Below are 23,818 nucleotides of genomic sequence, written 5' to 3'. Positions count from 1 at the left end.
GTGCACAGGGAGCCACATGCTGAACACCACGCAGCAGACAAAGGCATCATGTTGCTGTGCTTTGGGAGTACTGCCCACCCTCTGGCAGTGGTGTGTGATTGTCTCAGTAAAGGTTGTGCCAAAAAAACCCATGGGCATGGAGGAAAATTACATGTGCAGGATGCCTCTACATCCCACCAGCCTACGAGTGGCTTTCTGCAGAGATCAGAGGCAAATGTGGCTTCACAGAGCTGTGATTATTTTATCAACAAACCTGTCTGCAGGAGGAAAACGGCAACCTGCAATTGAGCACAGAGTCAAACTCCATGGTGACATTCCTGCCAGACCCTTCCCTCCTCCAACTTCACTCCAGCCCCCTTGTCCTGCCATTATCTCCCCTCTTAACAAGCTGATTCCCCTCCTGTTCCTCTGCTCCCTCCAGGGGCTGGGAGGCTGCAGTGAGGACCCCCCACAGCCTTCTCTTCTCCAGGCTGACCCAGCCCAGCTCCCCCAGCCTCTTATCCCTCACCTTTGGAGGCAGGCTGAGGAGAAGAAGCTCCTTCACATAGCTATGAGTTCTGCTTTATGTCTTAACATCTGGATTAGCAGGGGACAAGGAAAAAATCACCTGAACACCTGGCTTCTGACGAGGATGAGAAATCTCTTTGTAAACACAGTAATCTATTTAAAAGCTCATTGGGAGGGGGGAAGGAAATCTTAACCACTGCCAATAGCATTCCTCCATCAAATTTTTGAAGTAATTTCAGGCTTAATCTGGAATTGATAAGAAGGACTTGCCAAACCTCCAGCAAACTTGTATCCCAGCTCCAGACGACACTCACACCACTGACACGGCTCTGAGAGGATGAGGCACAAAGGAGCCACCCCAGCCAGTGCAGGACGGGCAGCTCTAAGGGACTGGACTCAGTTTAGGAGGGGAATCAGCTTGTTAAGAGAGGAGATAATGGCAGGACAAGGGGGATGGAGTGAAGCTGGAGGAGGGAAGGGTGAGAGGAGATATTGGGAGGAAGTTCTTTGCAGAGAGAGTGGTGAGGGGCTGGAAGGGGCTGCCCAGAGAGGGGGTGGGTGCCCCATCCCTGGGGGTGTCCAAGGCCAGGTTGGCTGGGGCCCTGGGCAACCTTGTGTAGCTCCAGGCCTGGAGGTTGGTGTCCCTGCCTGTGGCAGGGGGTTGGAGCTCTGGGACCCTTGGGGTTCCTTCCAACCCAGACCAGGCTGGGATTCTATGATCCCTCAGAAATGCAAGAGATGAGATTAAAGACCTTTCCAAGTTATCTCACAGACCACTGCATTTCCATGGAGTATTTGTGGTCCCTTTCTTGCTAGGATGATACATGCTTCTGTGTGCCTGGGCTCTGGGGAGTTTCCAGCTAGAAGTGTGAAAGGTGCTCATCCTTACTGATTACATCACTGGGAACAGCGTTTCAGAAGTTCAGGACCATGACCTCAGTTAGACAGTAGCAAGCAAAGGAACCATGTTACTGGTGGCTGCTTCCAGCTACAGCCTTTGCAAACACACCTGTGGATCAAACACATCCTGTGTGGGTGCTTCATCCCTCCTGAGCCTCCAAATGAGGCTGAAAGTTTGGGGGAAAGAGAAAAATCATTAGGATGAAGAAACAGAAAAGCTGGATAAAGTCACTCAGTAACCCTTCAGGGGTGTGGGGGGGGAATTGGTGAGGACTTACAAGCAAGAATAATGGGGGATCCTGCAATATTCCCACCATCTGGAAATCTGAGAGGACTAAAGGGCGGCTTATGAGGAGCCACTCACCAGCATCCATCTCTGCGTCACAGGAGGGTGTTCTGGATCACGTATTCTGTTTATGTATGGCACAGGGTGTCTGTCACTAGAAGAGCTATGGCTGGAGGGAGAGGGCTTTTGGTTTTGTCCTGGCTACTGCTGAGCCAAACTCAGGCACTAGAAGCTGATTTTTAAGTTTGTTATTATCTCTACCTGGACACGATCCCTCCCCAGGCTCCTCGTGGATTCTGTGACTTGGGAACAGCTATGCAAGGCTTCAGGAGGACAGCTGGCTTCCAGCTCAGCCCAGAAGTGTCTGCACTGAAGAACAGCACCCCAGGAGGGAAGCTTTTGGAAACCTTGCACCATTAAGAGGAGAGAACATGCAGACATAGCAAGGGCCTTCTAAAGCAGACACATCACAGGAACCACAGACAGTCTCCACAAAGATGAAGAATGTTACTCTAAAAATCTATTTTCCTGAAGCAAAAGATGACTTTCATTCATGAGAGGCAGCAACTGGCATCCACAGAGACGACTTCAGCATTTGGATGGAAAAAGCCCAACACATTAAACCTTGAGCTTGGATCACAGGAGGAGCTCCCACACCTTCACCTGAGGGAAGCGCTGTCACTCATCACAACAAATCTTTTCCTACTTGAAGGAGGGTGAAATCAGAGACATGACATCAAAATGCTTCATTTGTCTGTAAAATTAGGTTTCTTTAAAGGTCTCTCTCCCCACAGGTTCCTTTTTTCTGTGCTGCAGCCTCTCCTCCAACACTGATGTAATGTGAGTTCATGTTGCCCAGGGCTGCTGGGGTTATACAATATACTCACTGGTCCTTCATCCCTGAAGATGTCAGGCAGAGGGAGGAAATGATGCTAAGATTCTCTGAGTACCTAGCTATTAAGGTATTTACCTCTGAAGTGGAGTATTTCCTGAATGAAGTGTGAAGGTAGTTACATCGCTTCCATTACAAAGCAGCCTCTTACTGGAGCCCTAAGCTGTTGAACATGCAGCTTGTTGAGCCTACAGCTGCAGAAGGAACTCAGTTTATTACAGTTTTAAAGTGAAATTGTCTCTTTTTATGATTATAGTAACATAAATTCAAAATCAAGCAAAATTAAAACCCTAAGCATCCCTGGAACCCAAGGGATTGCTGGGATTTGAATGCCACCTTGTCACCAACACAGATGCTCGTCAGCCTGGACTGACACCCTTGAAGGAAAGCAGTCCAACACTGAACAAGCCAGCACTTAACAACCTGAGACCCCTCACTTCCACCTACTTTCTGCTACTAGAAAGACATCTCCACCAAGGGACATCCATCCCTGTGACACTGTCATTGAGCTACTTCTGCTAGTGTGTGCACTGCTGCTACATCCTGGGGCTGTAAATTGTTGGACCAAAGACTAATCCTGGAGCAAGGGCATCACTTGATCCAGGTGTCCTTGGGAAGAAACGTCCCTGCAGAAAACTGACACTTCAGCTTGGACAAAGCACTGAAGCTGCTTCTCCTGGGTGAAGGAAATCCCTTGGGAATCTTGGTTGTGCCTGTGATGAGCTCAAGGGGCTTCTCCCAAGCCCTGTGGTAGGAGAGCAGAGGAACAGGCAGGTGATGTCCCCAAGTATAACAGCAAGTTGCAAAAGCCAAGAGTCAGCAGTTCAGGCTCATCTGTATACCAGGGAGCATCTGGCCTGCTTTTGCTACACTTGAAACACAGATCCTGGAGGATTTTGATAAATAGGGCTCTCTAAAAAACACATTTCCTGGCTGGAAGCAGTGAGTGTCTTTTCTTATGCTGAGGTAGCATCTTCACCTGTAAAAGCACATTGAGTATCCAGCCTGTCTGTGCTGGCTGGAGACAGACCAGCTCTTGGTTCAGAACCAGCTGGTCCCAGCAGTACGAGCTGGATCAAGGCCATCCTTTCCTAACAGACTGGTCTCTTAACACCACTTTTCAGTCTGAGGCATCTTATGATTTATTTAACACTGTGGCTGGAGCCTGGCAGTGGCTTATTTGGGAACATCATGAGGAGCAGATGCACAGCTGACCGCCTCTCACCACAGTCCTGCCTCCTCCATGTTCTCATCTGTCAGCAGCTGATCTACCAGCGCTCCTGCAGTCCCCATGTCCCAGCAAAACGGTTGTCATTCTACAGAGAAACCCAACAGGATGATATAACGAGCTGCCCAGACAAGCACAAGCAGCTGGCCAGACTCCAGATGGAGCAGCAGAGCTCATGGTGCTTTGTCCAGTGCTCAGAACATCAAGTCTCTACGTTATCCAGCCACGATCCAGACCAAGCGCCCCGTTCCCGTAATGGGGCTGGGAGAGATGGAGAGATGGAGACACAGATCCTCCAGCACATCCTCCCTTTACAGGCTGAGCGTGGTCTGACCCACCAACCCAGATGGTCCCTACCAGGAGACATCTCACAGCCCAGAACCAAGGGAAATGACTGCACATATCACATTATCTCTGCTTTCTTTCCCAAAGGCAGTGAAATCCAGCTTAAACTACCTGTGCTACCTTCTTTGTGCTCTGGGAGCAGCAGACACAAGGGTGCTGGAGTGCATTCCTGGTGCCTAACACTAACATCAGTAGTCAGCAATGCTTCCTTCCAAGAAACAGCACAGCAGCTACTCTCTGTAGGAGGGGGAAGATGAATGGTGTCTCACCAGTCAGTAACTGGCTTTACTGGAAGCTCTGTGCCCAGAGAGATGCAGGCAGGAATCCAAGGAAGTTCCAGAATACTCAACCTCATACCCAGCCATGCTGTGAGAGCATCACCACCAAGCCTTGGGCTGCAACATGTTCACCCTACATATGAAGCCAGTGGGTTTCAGGCTCTGCTTTGAATGAATCCTCCTTCAGAAAAACCTTTAGGAACAACACTCAGAGCTAAACTGGGAGCTGTGGATGATTCCAAGGCTGCTACTTGAGTCTCCTGTTACTGGAGACTCCCAAGGATGCTTGTAAACATGTCACACACCACGGCTGCTTTAAACAGAGACACTGAACAGAAACTCGACAGTGGTCAGGTCTCCAGTAGGTCTGGTGCTTTGGGACTTCATCTCCACAGGCCTAGTGATGGAGGGGGAACTCTCTTCCTCCTTGGAAGGGTTAAGTTCTTCACTGTCACGCTAATTATTCTCAGTAGGTCAGTCCCAACCACCTCACCTGGCTGCAAACTCACAGGCTGCCCAGCCAGGAGCCTCTTTGAAAAGTGTAACTTTTAACATCTCTGAGCAAAGCAAGAGCTCTGTTTGTCTTGGCAGGGAAAACCCGTGTATACACAGCTGGAGAGCTTGTTTTGTCTCTTAGTACAAGTCTGGACTAAACCAAATCTCCAAAGGCTTTGTAAAAATGCTCTCTTTATTTAAAGAATTTTATACATTACAAGATGTCTCCAAAAGTCTGCCCCTGCTCAGACCTCTTCTTTCTCTGCCTCTTCCACCCTCTTTCCTACCCCCTCCACTACTCCACGCACAGAGCAAGGACAGTTGGATTTTGGAGTCCCTCCTGGCATTGCTGCATCCAGAAGGTTCTTTAAGAAAGTTCCAGCTTGCTTTTCAAACCCAGCCAATGCGTGTTACCGACTTATGAATCTCTATACTTCAGATGCCCATGAGCTAGAAGCAAACAGCTCTATGGACATGGTTCTGCAGCTCAGATTCAGGTTAAGGAAACTCACAAAGCAACCCTTCAAAAGAGAAAGGCTGTTATTAGAATACCTTTCCAGAGCTACAGCAATGTGTATCTGCACTTGAATGTGTGTGTGTGCAAGAAAAAGGCAAGGAGAGGGTTAAAGATTATAACACTGCAGTATTCAATGAGTATCACCCCCTCTGCTCTGCCCTGCTCAGGCCCCACTGGAGTGTTGTGTCCAGGTCTGGGCTCCCTGGGATAAAAGGGACAGGGATCTCCTGGAGAGAGTCCAGAGGGGCTATGGAGATGCTGAAGGGCCTGGAGCATCTCCCCTGTAAGGAAAGGCTGAGTGAGCTGGGGCTGTTCAGCCTGGAGAGAAGCAGCCTGAGAGGGGATCTGATCAATGGGTATCAATAGCTGAAGGGTGGGACACAGGGGCCATGGGCAGCCTCTGCTCAGTGTCTGTGGGGACAGGACAAGGGGCGATGGGCTCAAGTTGGAGCACAGGGAGTTCCTCACCAATCTGGGGAAGAACTTCTTCCCAGTGAGGGTGAGGGAGCCCTGGGACAGGCTGCCCAGGGGGTGTGGAGTCTCCTTCTCTGGAGAGATTCCAGCCCTGACCTGTCCTAGGGACCCTGCTTGGGCAGGGGGTTGGACCCCATGGGCTCTGGGGGGCCCTTCCAGCCCCTACAGCTCTGTGACTGTGATTTCCACAAAGGAGGAGGCTGGAACAATGAAGGGTTACTTCAGTAGAGGCTTTTAAAGAGCTTTCTCTTCTCTGCATCTAATAAACGTGAGGCTCAAACCACAGCAGAGGCCTTTTATGGGGCACCTGCACTGTTGGGTTCAGCAGATACTTTTGCAACCCAGGGAACATTGCACAATTATGTTGAGTTCTGCCTATTTCTGCTGGCTGCTGCTCAAGCTGGGCTGACTGATGCCTGGGCTACCGGAAACCAACTGTTATTCCTATCTCACCCTCTAAATTAGGCTGCCAAGAATCCCCAAGTTGGGAAAAAAAAACCCCAACATTAAAGGCAAGAACAGTCCAACCCTTGGACATGGAGTTAAAGAGAATTAGCCCAATCTTGGGAAAGTGAGAGGCTAGAAAAACAGAGTATTTCCAGGGTGCTTTGATCTTGATCCTGGGAGTTTGCACATTGGCTTCGTGTTTCAGTTTCATTTCTGCTCTGTGCCACACTGACCCTTGCCAAAAATCATATCAGTGCTGTGAGGTGTCCATCTAAGCCAACAGGAAAAGGGAGAAATGTTGTGTGTCAGCCAAACCCTCAGTCATACCCACAGTGCCCAGATGTGAATCTGATCTAGCTGCTCAGCACACGCTGGCTGGATGAAAGGCAGAAAAGCCTCATGTCACTAAGAGCCATATTCTTTAGCTGGTGAAAAACTGTGGTTCTTACTGGAGCAGTTTGGATTCATACTGGATGAGCAGCTGGCATCGAGCTGCCTGAGGTTTATAGTGAACCAGAGTTGGCTTATGGTTCCCTTTGAAATGTTTTTACTAAAATAAGGGATTTTTCCATGTCAGACCTTAAAGTTCTGGTCATCATTTTCAAGGGTTTCCAAGAAAATATAGTACTAAAGAAAAATAATTTTGCAAAGGTTGGAATATTGAGTTTTGGGGGTTTCAGGTCCACGTTCACTTGAGAACTAATCAACAGCCTTGGTGACATCTTTAGTCTTAAATTTGATGGTACATGGTATTGGCCTCCTTCACCCACAAGTAACCATCTCCTGAAGAACAAGAGACAGGTCCAGTTCAGGCAACAAATCTGATTCTGGAGAGGGGGAGGCAGGAGGCTGAGCAAATGGTCTTACTGATAGGGGAGCTGAGTGCTGTCCTGGTGAGCTGCTGTCTACCCATGTCTGACAGTTCCTGGGCGAGCTGGCCAGGTCCTTAAACCAGCATTCTGCACGTGGCCCCTAACTGTGTGTGGTCTCCAGCTCCTTGAGCTGTGCTTGTGGTGCTGGGTGGGGTCAGTGAACACTGAGAGTCCTGTGAGTCCAGCTCGGGGTAAGTCAAGATGGGCACCAAAACCAGCTGGCTGTACTGGGGCAGACTGGGATGGAGGTGGAGTTAACTTGACTCATCTTGGTGCTGTGTTTTGGTTTTGTAGCTAGAACAGCATGGAAAACACCCCATGTTCTGGCTGCAGCTGACCAGTGCTTGCACAGCACCAAGGCTTGCTCTCCAGCCAGTGGCCTGGAGCTGGGTAAGAGGCTGGGGGGGACACAGCTGGGACACGTGGCCTGAACTGACCACAGGGACAGTCCACACCGTATGACATGCCTGGCAGTAATACCTCAGGGAAAGAAGGAAGGGGGGATACAAGATGGCTATGGTGTTTATCTTCCCATGCCACCATTAGAGGTGCTGAGGCCCCATTCTCCCAGGAATTAGCTGGAATCCTGCTTGCTGATGGGAAGTAGTGAATCAATCCCTCATTTTGCTTTGCTACCACAGGTGGGTTTTGCTCCCCTTAAACTAACATCTCCATCCACGAGTGCTCCTGACTTCTGTGTTCTACCCATCCCAAGGGAAAGGGGGGAGACACACACAGGCTGGGTGTTTGGCTCCTGGCTGTGGTCTACCAGTCACACTGGCAGGTCTGAAAACTTTGGCTTCTATTTCTTTTCCCTTCTCTTTCAGTGTTTAGCAATGGACTGAAGGTGTCACCTTCCCTTCACAAAGGTGCTGTGACAAGGGGCTTCCTGGCATTTCTAAAGTACTCCCAGGTTACCAAGACAAGAAACAGGGAAATGCCCATGAGAAAAACACCCTTTTTGTACTCATCACAGGGGCTTACTGATGTTTAACCAAGAGCTACAAGGGGCTGCACACAGAGAGGGGGATCCAGAGAGACTGAACAGCACATGGAACAACCAGGGATCTCAGGGAGTCCGTGGGGCACAAGGCTGTCATTACAGGTGGTATCACCACACAAACTGAGCAGAGATTCACAGAAACCTGAGTTAACACACACACTTCAACACACAAATCCCAGGTTCTGTTGGTGACAGTATCACAAAACCATGTTCCTTACCTCTCTCACACTGGGGACCAGTGAATCCATAGACACAGGCACAGCGGTTCGGCCCGATGCAGCGCCCTCCGTTCTGACAGCCGTTCTCACAGATGGCTATTGCAAACAAAGAGAAACCAGTGATTCCTGCCCTCAGGGAAGTCAGGGAGAGACACGGTGCTGGCAGGACTCTGAGCATCACCTGCTCTGTGGTGCTCACCCACCCAGAGTCTCCTCCCTGCAGTGAACATACAGAGAAAAGTCTGATATGTTTTTCCTGGAAAATTAATTCCTGTTTCTGAATGAAGCCATTTAGGAGGAGGCTATAAACTCCTATGTCACTTGAGAGGATTTCCTGTGCTGTGGAATCTCAGTTCATTCAGGTCAGCACTGGGATTTAAAAGTCAAGGTCAAGATGAACTGATGCAAATGAGAAACTGCAGAAAGGCAAATGTTTAACGTATGACAACAGGGAAATGTGAGGAGAGGAGGCTCATCAGCCATTGAATTCCCCTTCCCCAAAGAGAAGAACAAGTCTGATCAACACCCAAGTATTCATTGACTTAAAATTCAACTTGCTAGGCTTAGTTGAAAAACTACAGCCAATAGTGCAGGGCTTAAAGCAGAAGGTGGCTGAGAAGGACCTGGGCTGAGGCTAAGCTCACTGAAGAGGATGTAGGACACTTCCACACATGCCCTGGGGCAGCTTGAGCCCACTGCCCCTTGTCCCATCTCCTGTCCCCTGGCTCCAGAGACCATCGCCCACCTCTCTGCACCCTCCTGGCAGGGCAGGGGAGGTGGGGAGAAGGGCTCCCCTCAGCCTCCTCTTCTCCAGGCTCAACACTCCCAGCTCCCTCAGCTGCTCCTCAGAGGATTTGCCCTCCAGCCCCTTCCCCAGCCTGGTTGCCCTTCTCTGGACTCGCTCCAGGACCTCAATGTCCTTCTGATGGTGAGGAGCCCAGAACTGGACCCAGCACTCGAGGTGCAGCCTCCCCAGTGCCCAGTCCAGCTGCTGTAGTGACTGATGAGAGGAGCACTGTTAGGACATTTCATAAAGTTCCTCTACACTCTCTGGGTGACTCAGCTGCCCAACACATCCAGTGCACTGAAAATGAGAAGATATAACCTCATGAAAGGTGAGGTCCACTGTGATTTGTATGATACCTCAGTGTGACCCCCAATGGTCTAGCACACAGAGAGGTCCAGTACCGCTGCATTTCACAACCTTCAAAGGCTACACCCAGCACAGAGCCAAAGATGCTGAAATCTGCTCTGCTGGGAGGCTGCCAGTGGGACTCTCCATTGTTCCCCACCCTGTCAGTGATGTCTTGCCAATATCTGAACCATTATGAAAACTCTACTGAGGATATTCTAGGTGGAGCTGGTAGCAGCACATAATTAAGGTTGCCTAGTGCGTTCCATTATAAGCCCCAGGTTGCTGTTACTTATAATTTTCCCAAGCTTAGCTGTTCAGGATGAAATTTTCCATATGGTGTGCCTGCCTTGAGTTGAACGTTTTGGGAAAGTTTCAGCAAAAATGAATCAGTCATATCTGAGGAGAAGTGTAAGGGGAAACGTGGTGGTTTGCCCATCTTCACAAAACATTCCCATCCACTTCACTGAGAACTTTCACAGACTCACAGGGGTGGGAAGGGACCCCCAGAGCTCATGGGGTCCCACCCCCTGCCCAAGCAGGGTCCCTGGGACAGGGCACACAGGTCGGTGTCCAGACAGGGCTGGAATCTCTCCAGAGAAGGAGACTCCACACCCCCTGGGCAGCCTGTCCCAGGGCTCCCTCACCCTCACTGGGAAGAAGTTCTTACCCATGTTGGTGTGGAACTCCCTGTGCTCCAACTTGAGCCCATTGCCCCAGTTTACAGTGCCATGGAGTGACAGGACAAGGGATCATGGCTTTACACTGAAGGAGGGCAGCTAGAGAGGGGTTGGGAGGCAGAAATCCTTCCCAGGGAGGGAGGAGGCCCTGGCACAGGGTGCCCAGAGAAGCTGGGGCTGCCCTGGGATCCCTGTCAGGGTTCAAGGCCAGGTTGGATGGGGTTTGGGGCACCCTGGGCTGGTGGGGGGCGTATCCCTGCCCATGGCAGGGGGGCATCTGAGAGCCCTGCCCACCCAAACCAGTCTGGGGTTCTGTGATTTAGTTACAGTAAAATTATATCAGATGTATCTACAGATAGATCTATGCCCCCTACAGAGAGCGGGCTGAGATTCCAATGGAGAGGAGGATGTGGTGACATCAAAGAGCACTTCAGTGTGCAAGGTGACTCCTCCAGCCACAGGGCTGCAGATTCCAGCCCTGCCCCCCAGCAGGCTCTGCAGGTACTTACGCTGCCCGCAGTACGTCCCAGTGTAGCCCTTCTGGCAGAGGCAGGACTCCTCACTGCAGCTCCCACCGTTCATGCATCTCACATTGCAGGTCTGGACTGCAGGGAAGAGCAGGGAAAGGTCACACAAGGATGCAACAAACTGTGCCAGGAGGTGCCCCCCTCGTGGAAGGGATGTCCAAGACTCACTTCAGTGCAGAACCCAAGGGTGATGTTCAGTGCCCAGTTCCTTCCAGCTGACTTCCCCTGGCAGGATGTGAGCCCACACAACCTGGCTAAAACCTTGCCCTGAGGTATATTCACCCCAGAGCTGCTTACAAAATCAAACACCATGGTCTGTTCCTTAGTCCCTGGCTGTAAGATGGCTTTATTACTCCTGTACCTGGCAATACTAAACTGCTCAGACAGACAAAGCCATGAACATGATGGGCAGTGTGACATCAGGAGACAATTGGGGGATGCAACTCTTCAACTCCATCTCATACAGGGCAAGGTGTCATTGTTCTCCAAGGGCAAACAGGGTTCAGAGTAGTATAAATAAACCTGAGCCCACAGAAACCAAAGGTGCTCCCTGGTTTATCTCATTAAGGAACCTACCCCAGTTCTCACCTGCAGCCTGGTCCTTTCTACAGGACCTGCCAGAGCTGATGTGACTGAGTAAGGGCATATTTCCTGGTACCTCTGATAACTCAGTCTTTGCAAACAGTTCTTTAGGATACCACACTTTTCAAAACATTTTCATACATTTCTATTTATCCTTTTAGATTATTGCTCCATTTTGAAGGTGCTTTTCACCTCCTGCTCTGTCTGAGCTTTAAAATGCCTCTGCCTAAAAGAGCAATGAGATGTTTGAGGGACACAAATTCTTTGGTGGAGGAAAACCATCAACTTTGTAATTGTAGTGAAGAGAAATCTTCAACGTGGCCCTACTGATGAGATTCATTTCATGTAAAAGGGGTGGAGGTTTTTTTAAGAACTCTGAAAGAAAAGCTTGTTTCTTCTATTCTTCTATGTTAAAGTCCAGTTTTCACACTAGATGATGACACATTGAATGTGACTAACCCAGCCCAGGAAAACAACAGCAATAAACAAGAGCTGGGGAGGTTGATACTGATGCAGACACAAAGCCAGTATTGAGTTTAACTGTTTCATCATTATTCAACGTGAAAGAGCCCCAAAAGGGGAGGTTTACTGCTAACCATTGAGTTACAAATACAGGTCAAACAGCTTCCATTCCTTACTGAGAGGCCTGGAACAATGAATTCTTCCTCTGTAAGCTGTGACAACTCAGATTGCAAGTGCCTGAGGTTATAGCAAGCTACAGGGAAAACTGTTTTCCAGTGTGAAAACTGTTTTCCAGTGTGTACACTGCAGTTTGAGTCTGCCAGGGATGGGAGGGGCTGGGGCTTGGCAGCGTTGAGAAGGTGGGGCTGGAGAATGTGTGTGTGTGAGGGGATGCTCAGCTGGGCCTGGTGCCCTCTCTGTGCATGAAGCATCAGTTCCAAGCAGGGAAGAGTTGGGGCCGGTGCAAGTGGCCTGTCCAAAAGGTAGTAGGGACTCAGAAGTGGCCAACGGGGATAAGTTGATGCCTTGTTCATAGGAAGCCTGAAAGGAAGGAGGAGTGGAATGGGAAGTCTCAGAGCTTTGCATTCAAAGTGCTCAGCACATGTGCTGTACATTTAATCCACACATCACCAGTGTGGTTTGAATTAGTCATGATGTCTACTGCTCTTCCTATTGCTCTACAGCCAGAGATCAGGCCAAATTTAGTTTCCTTAATCATTAAGCTTTCAGCTAAAAAGCTTGAGGCTTCAAAGGATTGCCCAGATTGTCAGACATGAGACCAGTCTCTCTGGGAAAAGGCACTGTTTCCAGCACATGCTTACCCTACACCCCTCACTACAATTAATCAGCCCTGGGAAAGCAATTACATACAGCAAATCTGGGAGGGCTGCCCAGAGACAGAGGTAGCTAGGAAGTGTCTATCAGAGCTGTCCATCTGTCAGAGCTCTTCCCTACACAGCATCCTGAGCCTCTCATTCAGTTCATTCAGTAAGGTTTAGTGAAGCTGAGGAATTTGGGGAGCTCAGGGTCTGGAGATTAGAAGAACCCTGATGCTCACCCAGAAATTTTCCAACTAACTGGCAAAGACTATTCCTGGGGCTGCACAAAAGCTGATCCCAAAAGCTCTGAGGTCCCATCCCATCACCTTCTTACTTCTCTCAGAACCCCCTGCAGATCTGGGAGGGCAGAAGAACGTTTTTCAACCAGGAATTTAAAGGCCTATTATGCTTTGTCAGGATTTTCCAGGGCTGCAGAGACCAAAGTTCTAGGGCAGGGAGAATGACAGCTCACCCTAGTTAACTCTTCCCCTGATTGGGCTGGATCAGTTCTGCGATTTGTTTTCAAGGGTCAGTGGCTGCAGCTGCTCTGCCCATGGAGTTTGCAGGCAGGTTTTCCATCTGCTTACCAATTACTACTATCTAAACACTCACTTGCAAATTACTCCTAGAATATCTTTACTCCCTGAAGTAGGAAACCAGGCTTTTTTGTTATGACAGAGAGAGGCAGAGTGGCTTTTATTGCCTCTGGAATGCACAATTTGTCTGCTTTACCTCCCTGAAGCATTCGTGATAAATGCAGATCCAAACATCCCCTCAATGAAAGCCAGATTTGATGAAGCCCCTGCAGAGGAACCTACCCCCCCTCGAGCTCATGCTGAAATCCACCCCAGGCTCAGGGGAATGCCAGGTCTGTGCCCAAATGTATATACTGCTTACAGCATTCCTCACATTCCTACATGATTGCTAACATATGGACCCTCAGCCCCAGCAACTTGTGTCTGCAGCACCTTCCCCTCAGCACAGCCCAGGGAAGGTCTGCAGAGCCAAGGCAGTCACAGGCTCTGGTGCTGAGGGCACTTGCTGGGGACCTTCTGCAGGGCCTCAGGCACAACGTGGCACTTTGGAATCAGAGTCTGGGAATTGCCTTCTTTGAGTTACACCCTGAATGTGGTTTTGAGGTTTGAGGGGGCTAGTTCCCTGGCCTCCCCCCAGACCCTGAGCCGCTCTGTTAACAATAGATGGGCAATCATGGGAAATCAATTTCTGGGTTGTCTTTAGCAATGGCCATCTGAGACCTTAAAAGACTCCACAAAGTACCATTGATTTCTGCATTTTAGGGTGCTAACAACACTGCCCTTCTTAAAACACCTCCATGCCACAGCTCCACTCTTTCTGGGCAGAGCTCTTGGCTCCTGCACTGACCCAGGGGGGTCCCTCAGCTTCTCCTCGCAGGGGATGTGCTCCAGTCCCAACTGGTTCGTAGCCCACTGCTGACCCATCTTCAGCTTCCACACATCCCTCCTGACCTGGCAGCTTGGAACCAGCCACAGCCTCTCTACACCTCAGCAGAGAGGATCATACTTTCCTTGATCCTCTTAATCTAGCCCAGGGTGTGACTGGCTTCTCCCAAGGACTAGCAGCTCTCACCTGGCATCTACTATAACTCCTTTTCAGCAACACAATCCAGTGTAAGAGGGAGGCCAGATAAGCAGCAATTCCATCCCAGAGTAAAGGCCACCATTAGCCCTCAGGATTTAGACTCAAGCAGGAGCATTTCCTATGCAGAGCAACGCAGCAGTTGCAAGCAGGATCTGGTCTTAAATGCATCCTGCAAAAATTACCAGAGGGAGATGGGAATTGCTTTCTGGACTGTCACACTGCAGAGGCCTCTAGTTTGTTTCTCAGAACACTCAGCCACACAGCCCTCTTCAGGTTTATTGTCCTGAAGGTCTGAGATGGGAGAGCAGGAGAAGTGGCAATACAGTTCCTGCATTCCCAGCTCTGCCAGTGCACAACTTCCATCATCCCACTGCAGTTCACTTAAAAAAACACCTCTGGGAAATTCTCCTGATGCCCAAATCACAGCCCAAGAAAAACTCAGTAATTTTTTCCATTAGATATTTGGTTAACAAAAGCTGAGAGACAGATTTACTTCTACTTCAAAGAACAGCCAGGGGTGGATGGACTATTTGGCAGCTGCATCTCTATTTGGGACTGTGATGTGGGCTTTTTGAGCTGCATCCTGTAGGATTTCTCATACCAAAGTAGCAGAAATCACAAGCAGGTTGGCCAGTTTTCTCCAGGTATCAGGAGCAGTGAAGATCCGTTGATAAAGGACAAGAAAGGACAAGATTTTGTTACTAAATGCCCAACTCAGATGAGAACCTGGCATAAAACGTTTCGGAGATGTGGAGACATTTCCTTCCATTATGCCTGGGAAATGTTAAAGAGAGCTCAGAACTCTGCTTCAGAGGAGAAGAATCATGTTCTCTTACCTCCAGCTGAGCCACAGTTGGGGGAAAGTTGTCCATTGGAGCACGTACACATGTTTGGCCGCGAACAAAATCCATCACCACAAGAATTCCTGCAAATTGCTGGAGGAAGAGGAGGACACAGCGATTAGTGCAACGTGCTGCTCTGTGAACTCGCTCACAGATGTGGTTTTGGCTGCTGAAATGGTGTGAATTCGCCCCTTCAAAGAAGAATAACCTGGGGGGGGGGAAGCTGGGGCACCTCAAGGGCAGAGCAACAGAGGGAAGGGCCCATTTGTTCACAGGCTGTTCCTGGAGACATCTTCCTTTTATCACAGACTGGGGCTGGTGCTGCTACCACATTGCTTTTTCAGTCAGCTGAGGACAGGGAAGACACATCTCACTGCTTCCACCTACTAAAAATGCTCCTCAGCAGAGACAAGTGACACCCACACTGAGCCAAATTGTTCTTTTCCTTAAAAATATTGTGTTTCCATGAAGTATTGGCACAGAGATAACTGTTACCAGGATGCATCTCCCATTGAACAAGGGGCTGAGCCTGAGTCAGCCAGAGAGGCATCAGCAGGATACCTCCATATCAATCCCCATCCTCTCTTGCCTGGGACCCCTGCTAATTTCTTCCCCTTCCTGTGCCATGGGAGCCAAGAGCATAGCTGGCAGTATTGTTCCACCTGTGTAAGCACAGATTTTATTAGAGCCCCATGAAAGTATCTCATCTCTGTGTGTTTTATAAATACAATTACAACACACAGTCCCCTGAGGACCTCCAGCCCAGATGGCATGTTTTACAGTTATGAGAAAAGTCAGCAGACAGCCCTGGATGTCACTAACCCCACATGCCACTGAGCAGCTATTTGGCTGTGAGTTCCTTAACCCTTTGCTGCAGCCTGTGTTAAACTCAAGCCTCGTCCCCTTGATGGGGTGTCTGCTGTCCACAGGATGGGGAGGAGGATATCCCATCCCTGCCAGTGTTCAGGGCTGGGTTGGATGGGGCTTTGGGTAACCTGGGCTAGTGGAGGGTGTCCCTGCCCACAGCAGGGGATGACATGGGCTTTGGGGTGCCTTCCAATCCAAACCAGTCTGGGATTCTGTGGTTTTGTGAGTTTTTGTGTCTCTTTCATGGGGATAGGGCAGGGTGCAGAACTCCACATCTTACCACCACCTGGGGTGACGTCAGATCCATTTCACTCTGGGGTCATCCTGCCTTTTTATTGCCCTTCTTTCTTTTTAGTGAGAAAAATGCCACACTGGGGGACTGGTTACTCATGTGTGAGGACACATCAACTGTCCCCATCACTCATAATACAACAGACACCATCTCCTTTGAGAGGAGCATGTTTGCAGCTCTGGGCTCAGTTTTGTACACTTGAGGTCCCAGACAGCTCTGAATTAGGAAACAGGAGGTGCTGCACTAAGGTGACCGAGTTTTTGACTCTGAAGATGGGATCTCTTCTGAACTACATCACCTGTATTACATGGGAAACCTGCTGAGACCCTAATTGCTTTCCTCAACTTGAAACACCTCTCAACTTCAGGAAGTTTTGAGAACAGGAATTCACAGACAATCCCAAGTATACTCTAGTGCAGAAGGTTTATTCAGAAAGCTGGGAGATACAAGCATCCCATAGTTCTGTTTGCTGTTCTCCAAGGCCAGGTTATGGTCACTATCTCCAGGGCACCATGTATTTACTGTGCTGCAGCATGAAGCGTGACCCAGTGCAGGTACAATCACCCTTTTGTGTCCAGTGAGAACCTCATTCATTTACTCCTGAGCTGAATTTCACTTCCCATAGGAGCATCCTCCAAAGGGATCCTCCATCTCACAATAGCTCATGCCTTTAACCTCCAGAAACTGAAAACATCAGCCCCTTAAAACGGATTTTATAGGTGTACATCAACACTTGAGAGTCAAATAATGCTCTACTCCAACTGGGAAAGCTGCCTGCCAGAGGAGAGGTGTGATTTATCTACATCAGCATCCTGCTTTGGATGGCCAAAGATGCAGATTCCTGCTTGTAGATACTGTCTCATGACATCATGTTTGCAGCATCAGCATCTAGCTGCTGTTCTAGCTACTAACAAAGTTATTTAATCTAAACAAGTAGCTCTGAAATGACACTCTCAGGAGTCACCAAGAGCTCTCCTTTGAGGCTTGTCTTCTCAAGCAGGCACACAAACTGTGGAGCAACTAGGAACAGGGTGGTGGGTTGGCAGCAGATCAACGGGACCCACTGCAACCACCCTGCTTTGAGCAAGCCTGGCAGAGATGAGAACTCCCAGCCATCGCTGCTCCAGCCCAGTGGATTATGAAATCTCCTGCCATCTGCATTCCTTCCCCAGGGCAGCTATTCCCGCGGCGCCCGTAACAGGCACAGGGATACTCACGGACAATGCACTGGTTGCCTCCGGGCAGCGTTTTCCAGCCAGGGCAGCAGTAGGAGTGGAACCTCGAGCCACAGACATTGGGTCTGAAAATTAAAAACAATGGGTTTTTCCCCCCTCTGTTTCTGTGCAGCTCTCCATTGGATAAATCCAGCATGTACCATCACAGTAGGAGAGCAGCTGAATAGCTTCTGGCGTGACAGTTCTCTGCCAAACCCCATTCCCTCACTGAGTTTGAACAAGACACACTTCATTCCCACCAACAGGAGCCACTATAAATTAGATAACTGACTCCTGACCTTCCTGTGCAGAATGCTTGCTGGGCTCCTCACCATAAGAAGGGCACTGAGGTTCTTGAAAGACTCCAGAGAAGGGCAGCCAGGCTGGGGAAGGGGCTGGAGGGCAAATCCTGAGGAGCAGCTGAGGGAGCTGGGGGTGTTCAGCCTGGAGGAGTGTCTGGTGTGGGGCCTGGCAGGGCTGGGTGGATGGACTCAATGACCCTGAAGGTCTTTTCCAACCAAAACCATTCTATGACTCTATACAACATGTGCAAACAAAGCTGTGCAGCAGATACACAGAGGATGCACAACAGACTCTGCAATTGGAAGAGAATCATACAAAGGTTTGGGTGGGCAGGGCCCTCCAGCCCCCCTGCCATGGGCAGGGACACCCCCACCAGCCCAGGATGCCCCCAGCCCCATCCAACCAGCCTTGAGCCCTGCCAGGGACCCCAGGGCACCAGCCCCTCTCCTGCTTTCAATGTAGCAGAAACACAGACTTGTTTGGGATCCCAAGGACAAGAAGCTGCAGAAACACCGTGTCAGTAGAGCAGCCCCACTGCAGATGTGCAGAGCACACCCAGTGCAGCACGTGTGCAGACACACAGACACACAGACGTGCAGCAGGCATGCTGGAGGGATGCCTTCCAAAGTGGAAGGAGGAGAATGCTTTCCCATGGAAAAAGGAGCACTGTTCACATTCCTGACCCAAACACTGAGCAAAGCCTAAGAAACCTCCTCCAAGAAGCCCTCTACCCAGCAGAGGTGTTCCCATGTGGAAGCAACCTTGGGGCCTGGCCTTCACAGCAGTTAGAAGATCCCTGAGCAGCACAGGCCATCCTGAGGGTGCTGCCCTGCTGCCCAGAGCACACAGCAACCTGTGGCAACCGTATTCCCACACCACCTGCTCTGGTGCTGTGTGGAGCCTCCGTCACCAGCCCTGCCAGAGGCAAGGGCTCTGCTGGGAGCACTGGGTGCTGTGGTTGTTGCAGGTAGACCTTGACTGCAGAGCTGTTTCTGCTGGGACAGATGAAGAGTCCCTGCAGACGGGGGAACATCTTGGGTTTCAGCTCCTGGTTGCTTTAGGTGGATGAAACACAAAGCCAGCTGGTACTGCCACTGACATTCAAGTGTAGATCTCCAGTGAGTAGTTACATGTCCCTGGCATTATCTGAGAAGGGAAGTTCACTCGACTTCTGCCTGACTCTTTGCCCCCTTCAACACATGGATGTGAACACCTCTGCAAGGGCAGGTGGCCATTGACCTTGGGCAACCCTGGCGACAGGCTACCTCAAGCCTTGTTGAAGGGTAAAGAATAGTTTTTGATAAAAAGGCTGTATAACATTGGGAGGCTGGGTTTGTTTGGGGTTTTTTGACAAAAAACAGTGAACAAAGAGGTATTGGGCATCAGTTCCATAGACTAAAGCAGAAGAAAGTAGAAGTTAAGTGACATTAATAACGAAGTGGGTGTTTAACTATGGCAGCAAGTGCCACCTCTTTCTGCAAGACAATCAGCCAAGGATTTCATCACTCTGTTCAGGGATCCTGGGAGAGGTGCTGGGCACACAGGAGGCCAAACTCCAAGATCACAATAGCTCTTCCCAGACTGAACCTTCATAAGCATATGCTAAAAATTAGCAGAGTTTCAAAACAAACCATCCAATTTGAATGGGCTGAAGTTAATCGTGTCACAAAAATGATCTAGAGGGGGAATGGAATTAGATTCAATAAGGAGAATGCTGTTTTGCAAGAAAAAACCCAACATCCTCAGCAAAGTTGTGACAAAAGTGCTTTTTAAAAATAACAGCAGTTATATCAATGCTGGGAAATACAAACTGGAAGCCTATGTTCAGCAGGAAGGTGTGGATTAAAGGCATGCCATTTAGTTGAAGAGAAAAGAGCAACCATAGTTTGTGGTGAAGAGCTCCAAGAGATAAGAAGGTCAAGGTTAGAGGAAAGTCATTTATCATCAATAAACTTGCCCACAACATTCTGATTATTCCTGATAATCCAAATCCACAGCCATTTCAGAACTATCAAAAGACTTCTCAACAATCAGTCCTAAATTAAAAATCAAGATGTTTTGGGGTTTTTTAAAGCTCTACTCACAGTCAGTGTTGCCTCCTTATAAGCCAGCCATAGCAAGGAGGCCTCACCCAGCCAGGATGCAGTCCTGGAGGGACACGGTCATGCTGCTCAGATGATGCTCATGCTCCACCTTTGGGTGTCAGAGCCACAGAGATAAGAGCTGACATGCTTGTAGAGTCCTTTCTAGCAATGCTTTAACCACACTGATCAGCCACCCCCCTGGTTCAGCTGATGCAAAAATAGACCTGCCAATAGGAGGGAAAGCTTCCCTTCTCTCCTCCAGTGCAGCCTAGGAAAAGGCTGAGAGCTCAGCTGCTAAAGAGTGATGCTAAGAAAGGGCAGAGGGAAAAGCATTGCTGGCCATGGTGTCTGTCCACTTGCAATAAACAATGGGCTTAGAGATAAGCAGGGACAAAGTAAGCCTGAATTTCAATTGATGGCACCAAATGTTGCCTCCTGGCAGTAGCTCCATCTGAGGGTTGGGAGAGGCAAAGAAAAAAAAGCCACCAGAGCAGAGCTGTGGCCATGTGAAAACACCCAGCTGGTAGCATGAGAAGCCTTTATCCCAGCTCCACAAAGGAGTCAGAGGCATGAGCAAGGACTGGGAGACAGTCCATACCACAAGACTGCCCACAGGCTCAGGGTGCCAGCATCTGGCTGTTGCTGCAGCAGCCTGATCCTGTTAACAGCCTGGGAATGACAGCCTGGAGCACTGAGTTGTTGCCTACTAGCTGAGCAAGCAGCTGAAAAGGACTCGACCCTGCCAATTACTGTCAGATGCCCAGTGTCACCCCAGCAGAATCACACTCCCTGTGTTAAAGGTAGAAGAGGGCTGACAGAACAGCCTGAAGTGCAGGCTGAGAATGCTTTGCAGACCCAGATGCTAGCCAAAAACTAAGCCAAGTCACCCCCTGTTTCCCACTCACCCACAGCTATGTCCTCAATACGTGTGCATGCACATCTCTACCCACTCCTGCAGCCATGGGAGAAAGCACCCAGATAGGAAGAACTCCCCCAGCCCCCTCCAGAAAGCTCTGCAGGGCTGATGTGTGTAACTGCAGTGTCCCCCCAGGAGCACTTCTGCCTTCCAGCAAGACCCACAGCTAGCAAACACTTGGCTATGTGCAGCCTTGTGCTTCCCAGACACCAGGAACAGCAGCCCAGGGCTTCTCTCCCCTGCCACAAGCAATCAGCATACCTCAGTTGTCACTGGCCTTCAGAAGTGATATTTCCATTCTTTAAATTAGAGGGAGACCAAAGTGAATGAAAGTTGGTGGATTGCCAGGGCTTGAGCAGCTCCCAGATGCTCTGGTCTGCACAGGGGTTGATCCCCTGGCTGCTCACGTCCTTCTCACTGGCCTCATCCAGGGGGAACCAACATTCATTCAGGAAGAATTTGCTGTAGTTCATTACTTTGGGACAAAATCCCACTCTTCTCATTAAGCAGAGCTCCCTGACCAGCAACTGAGTTTCCCTAAGCTGCAACCCTGCAGCTATTCTGCTTGGGTCCATGCTCCCTGGCTCAGCAAACACTTCTCCCAGCTCAGCTGATGTATGTCTGCCCACAAGAGGTTGGTTATCTGCTGCCTGAGCACAGGGATCCTTTATCACAGTCATCCTTTATTTCCCTCCACAATACAGCCTAAAGATTCTTCCTGCTGGGTGACAACAGGTCCTCAGCACATCGACTGTCTCCAGAGCTCTGCTTTCCAAGACGCTTCCTGCTCAATGGGAAAAAGTGTCTGAGCCAAGAGGGACTTTAGCACTGAGAAATGGTTCTCTGGACCAGTTTGAGTCTCTTGGTGAGGGCAGAGATGTCAACACTCTACACCTCTTGCAGATCTTCTCTGCTCCCTCGATGGGAACAAGTCAGAGTTAAAGTAGGTGCTCTCAGAAACTCATACTGCTTCATTCTGTAAACTAAGCCTGTTAATAAAGCATGGCTTGCACTTTTACCAGGCCCCAGATGTAAGGCAGGCAAGCGACCAAGCACAAATTCCTTTTACTCCAAGTGTTTCAAACAAAACACTCAGTGAAAACCACCCTCCTGCCCTGCCAAAGCACGAGCGTGCAGGGGAGCAGCAGGGCTGGAGCCCAGGCTCCTGAACGGCTGAGCAGCAGCTTTCCCACCAGCACACGGGGTCAGCACCTGGGGGCTTCGGGATGAGACACACCACATCGTAACCATTCAGCCACAAACCTAATGATCAAGAGATCACATACTTGATCCATGATACTGGTCCTTAAAATAGGTCTCTTTTTAAATTATTTCCCCCACTCCAGCCTGTTCTTAGAATGTCATTCTCTATGTGCAGAGTGTCAAAGAAGATGAATTTGTATCAGTATCACCACTACACCCTCTGTTCTTACATGACTTCAGCATATGACTTTTTCAGGAATGATGATCCTACCGCTCCAGAGCTGGAAGTTTCCCCTCCAATTCAAGATTCCTTTTGGTTTTGATCTCACCATCATTCTTTGCTGGGCCCCTGGGATCATCTCTCACAATATCTGGGGAAAACCACTGCAGGCATCAGTCACCCTCAGCCTGAGTGGAGATCCCAGGGGGACAATAAATACTGCCAAATGTGATCGTGGGTTTTGGTCTTGCATCTCCCCACCCCGAGGGATTTGGGGTTGTGTCATCTGAGAAGAGATTTGAAACCAGGCTGACTTCTGGATCCTTAGCACAGAGGGGAGCATATTTGTGTGTCTCAGTTCTCGACTCAGCAGAACCCTCAAATGCACTGCAAGTATTTGTTCCAGTGATTTATCAGTGTTAACAAGCCAGTGTTCAGGGGGCCACACAAATGACCAAAGGGCTGGAGCACCTCTCCTATGGAGACAGGCTGAGAGTTGGGGTTGTTCAGTCTGGAGAAGAGAAAGCTCCAGGGGACCTTCTAGTCTGAAAGGTACCTGTAAGAGCTGGGGAAGAACTGCTCCCAAGGGCATGGAGTGACACGAGGGGAGATGGTTTGTAAACTGGAAAAGGGGAGATTTAGGTTGGGTAGGAAAGATTCTTCACTCTGAGGGTGGTGGGTCACTGGGACAGGGTGCCCAGAGAGGTGGGTGAGGCCCCATCCCTGGAGACATCCAAGGTCAGGGTGGACAGGGCTCTGAGCGACCTGCTCTGCTGAAGATGTCCCTGCTCACCACAGAGGGGTGGGACTAGATGATCTCTAAAGGTTCCAACTTCACACATTCTATGACTCACTGCATACTTCCCCAACCCTGTATGTATTCAAGCAATGGATAAGTAACCTCACAGTGAGAAAGCAGAGCAGTACCCCCAAGAAGCCAGCCACTCCTATCCCAGCACCTCCAGTTTAATCCAAGGGTGCAGACTCAGCCCTGCAAAGGAGCCTTCCCACAAAAGATGAGCCTCTTGTTTCTGCAAAGCAGTCTGGCATCTGTCTCACTGAGGCAGGAGTTCAAGTAACAGTAATTTTTGCTTTAAGAATTTTATTTGAAAGGTGCAGAGATGCTGGTTTTGCTGTTACCACCCACACCAGTTACATGCCCTACCACTGCTGCTGTGCTGGGTAATACTGCAAGTGCAAAAGCATCCCCAGCTCAGCACATCCTGAAGTTGTTTGCTGCACTATGGATCCCACTCAGTAATACTTCCATGGCAACAGAAGCATTTTTCTCTGATCCCACCCAAGCCCCAGACCTACAGTCTCTGACATTCCTTCCTTTACTTTCCCTGGCCCCTGAACACCCCCAACCTCCATCCCCAAGGATAAAGGCAGCACCTTCCCTCCTATCAAACCCTGGCAGAACTCCTGTGCATCTCTGTTCTGCTGAGCAGTGCTGACCTGGTCGCTGTTTGAGCCCACACCAAGCAGCCAGGGCTCAGTCAGCCTTGCTGGAAGATGCTCAAAGCCCTTCAAGCAGCTAACTCAGCTGCTGATCCTCTATTGTTGCTCTCCTTAAGGAAACTGGGAGGAATGG

General features: G+C 49.7%; 1 protein-coding gene across 1 annotated transcript in view; it reads right to left on the bottom strand.

Moving 5' to 3' along the window:
* Positions 1-23,818, bottom strand: part of LOC311201740 (fibrillin-2-like) — a gene marked incomplete at both ends in the record, with an annotated part of 94,397 nt that overhangs the window by 62,485 nt on the left and 8,094 nt on the right. Inside the window, 4 exons of the mRNA XM_084276167.1 lie at positions 8,463-8,558; positions 10,784-10,879; positions 15,120-15,218; positions 17,502-17,584. Of these exons, the coding sequence (XP_084132293.1) occupies positions 8,463-8,558; positions 10,784-10,879; positions 15,120-15,218; positions 17,502-17,584 (374 nt within the window). The remainder of the gene's footprint in view (positions 1-8,462; positions 8,559-10,783; positions 10,880-15,119; positions 15,219-17,501; positions 17,585-23,818) is intronic.

This window comes from Gallinula chloropus (genome assembly GCF_964237585.1).
Source record: "Gallinula chloropus genome assembly, chromosome: 28".
Taxonomy (NCBI): Eukaryota; Metazoa; Chordata; class Aves; order Gruiformes; family Rallidae; genus Gallinula; species Gallinula chloropus.
The sequence above is the reverse complement of the archived record's forward strand: the minus strand, read 5'-3'. Positions and strand labels throughout refer to the sequence as shown.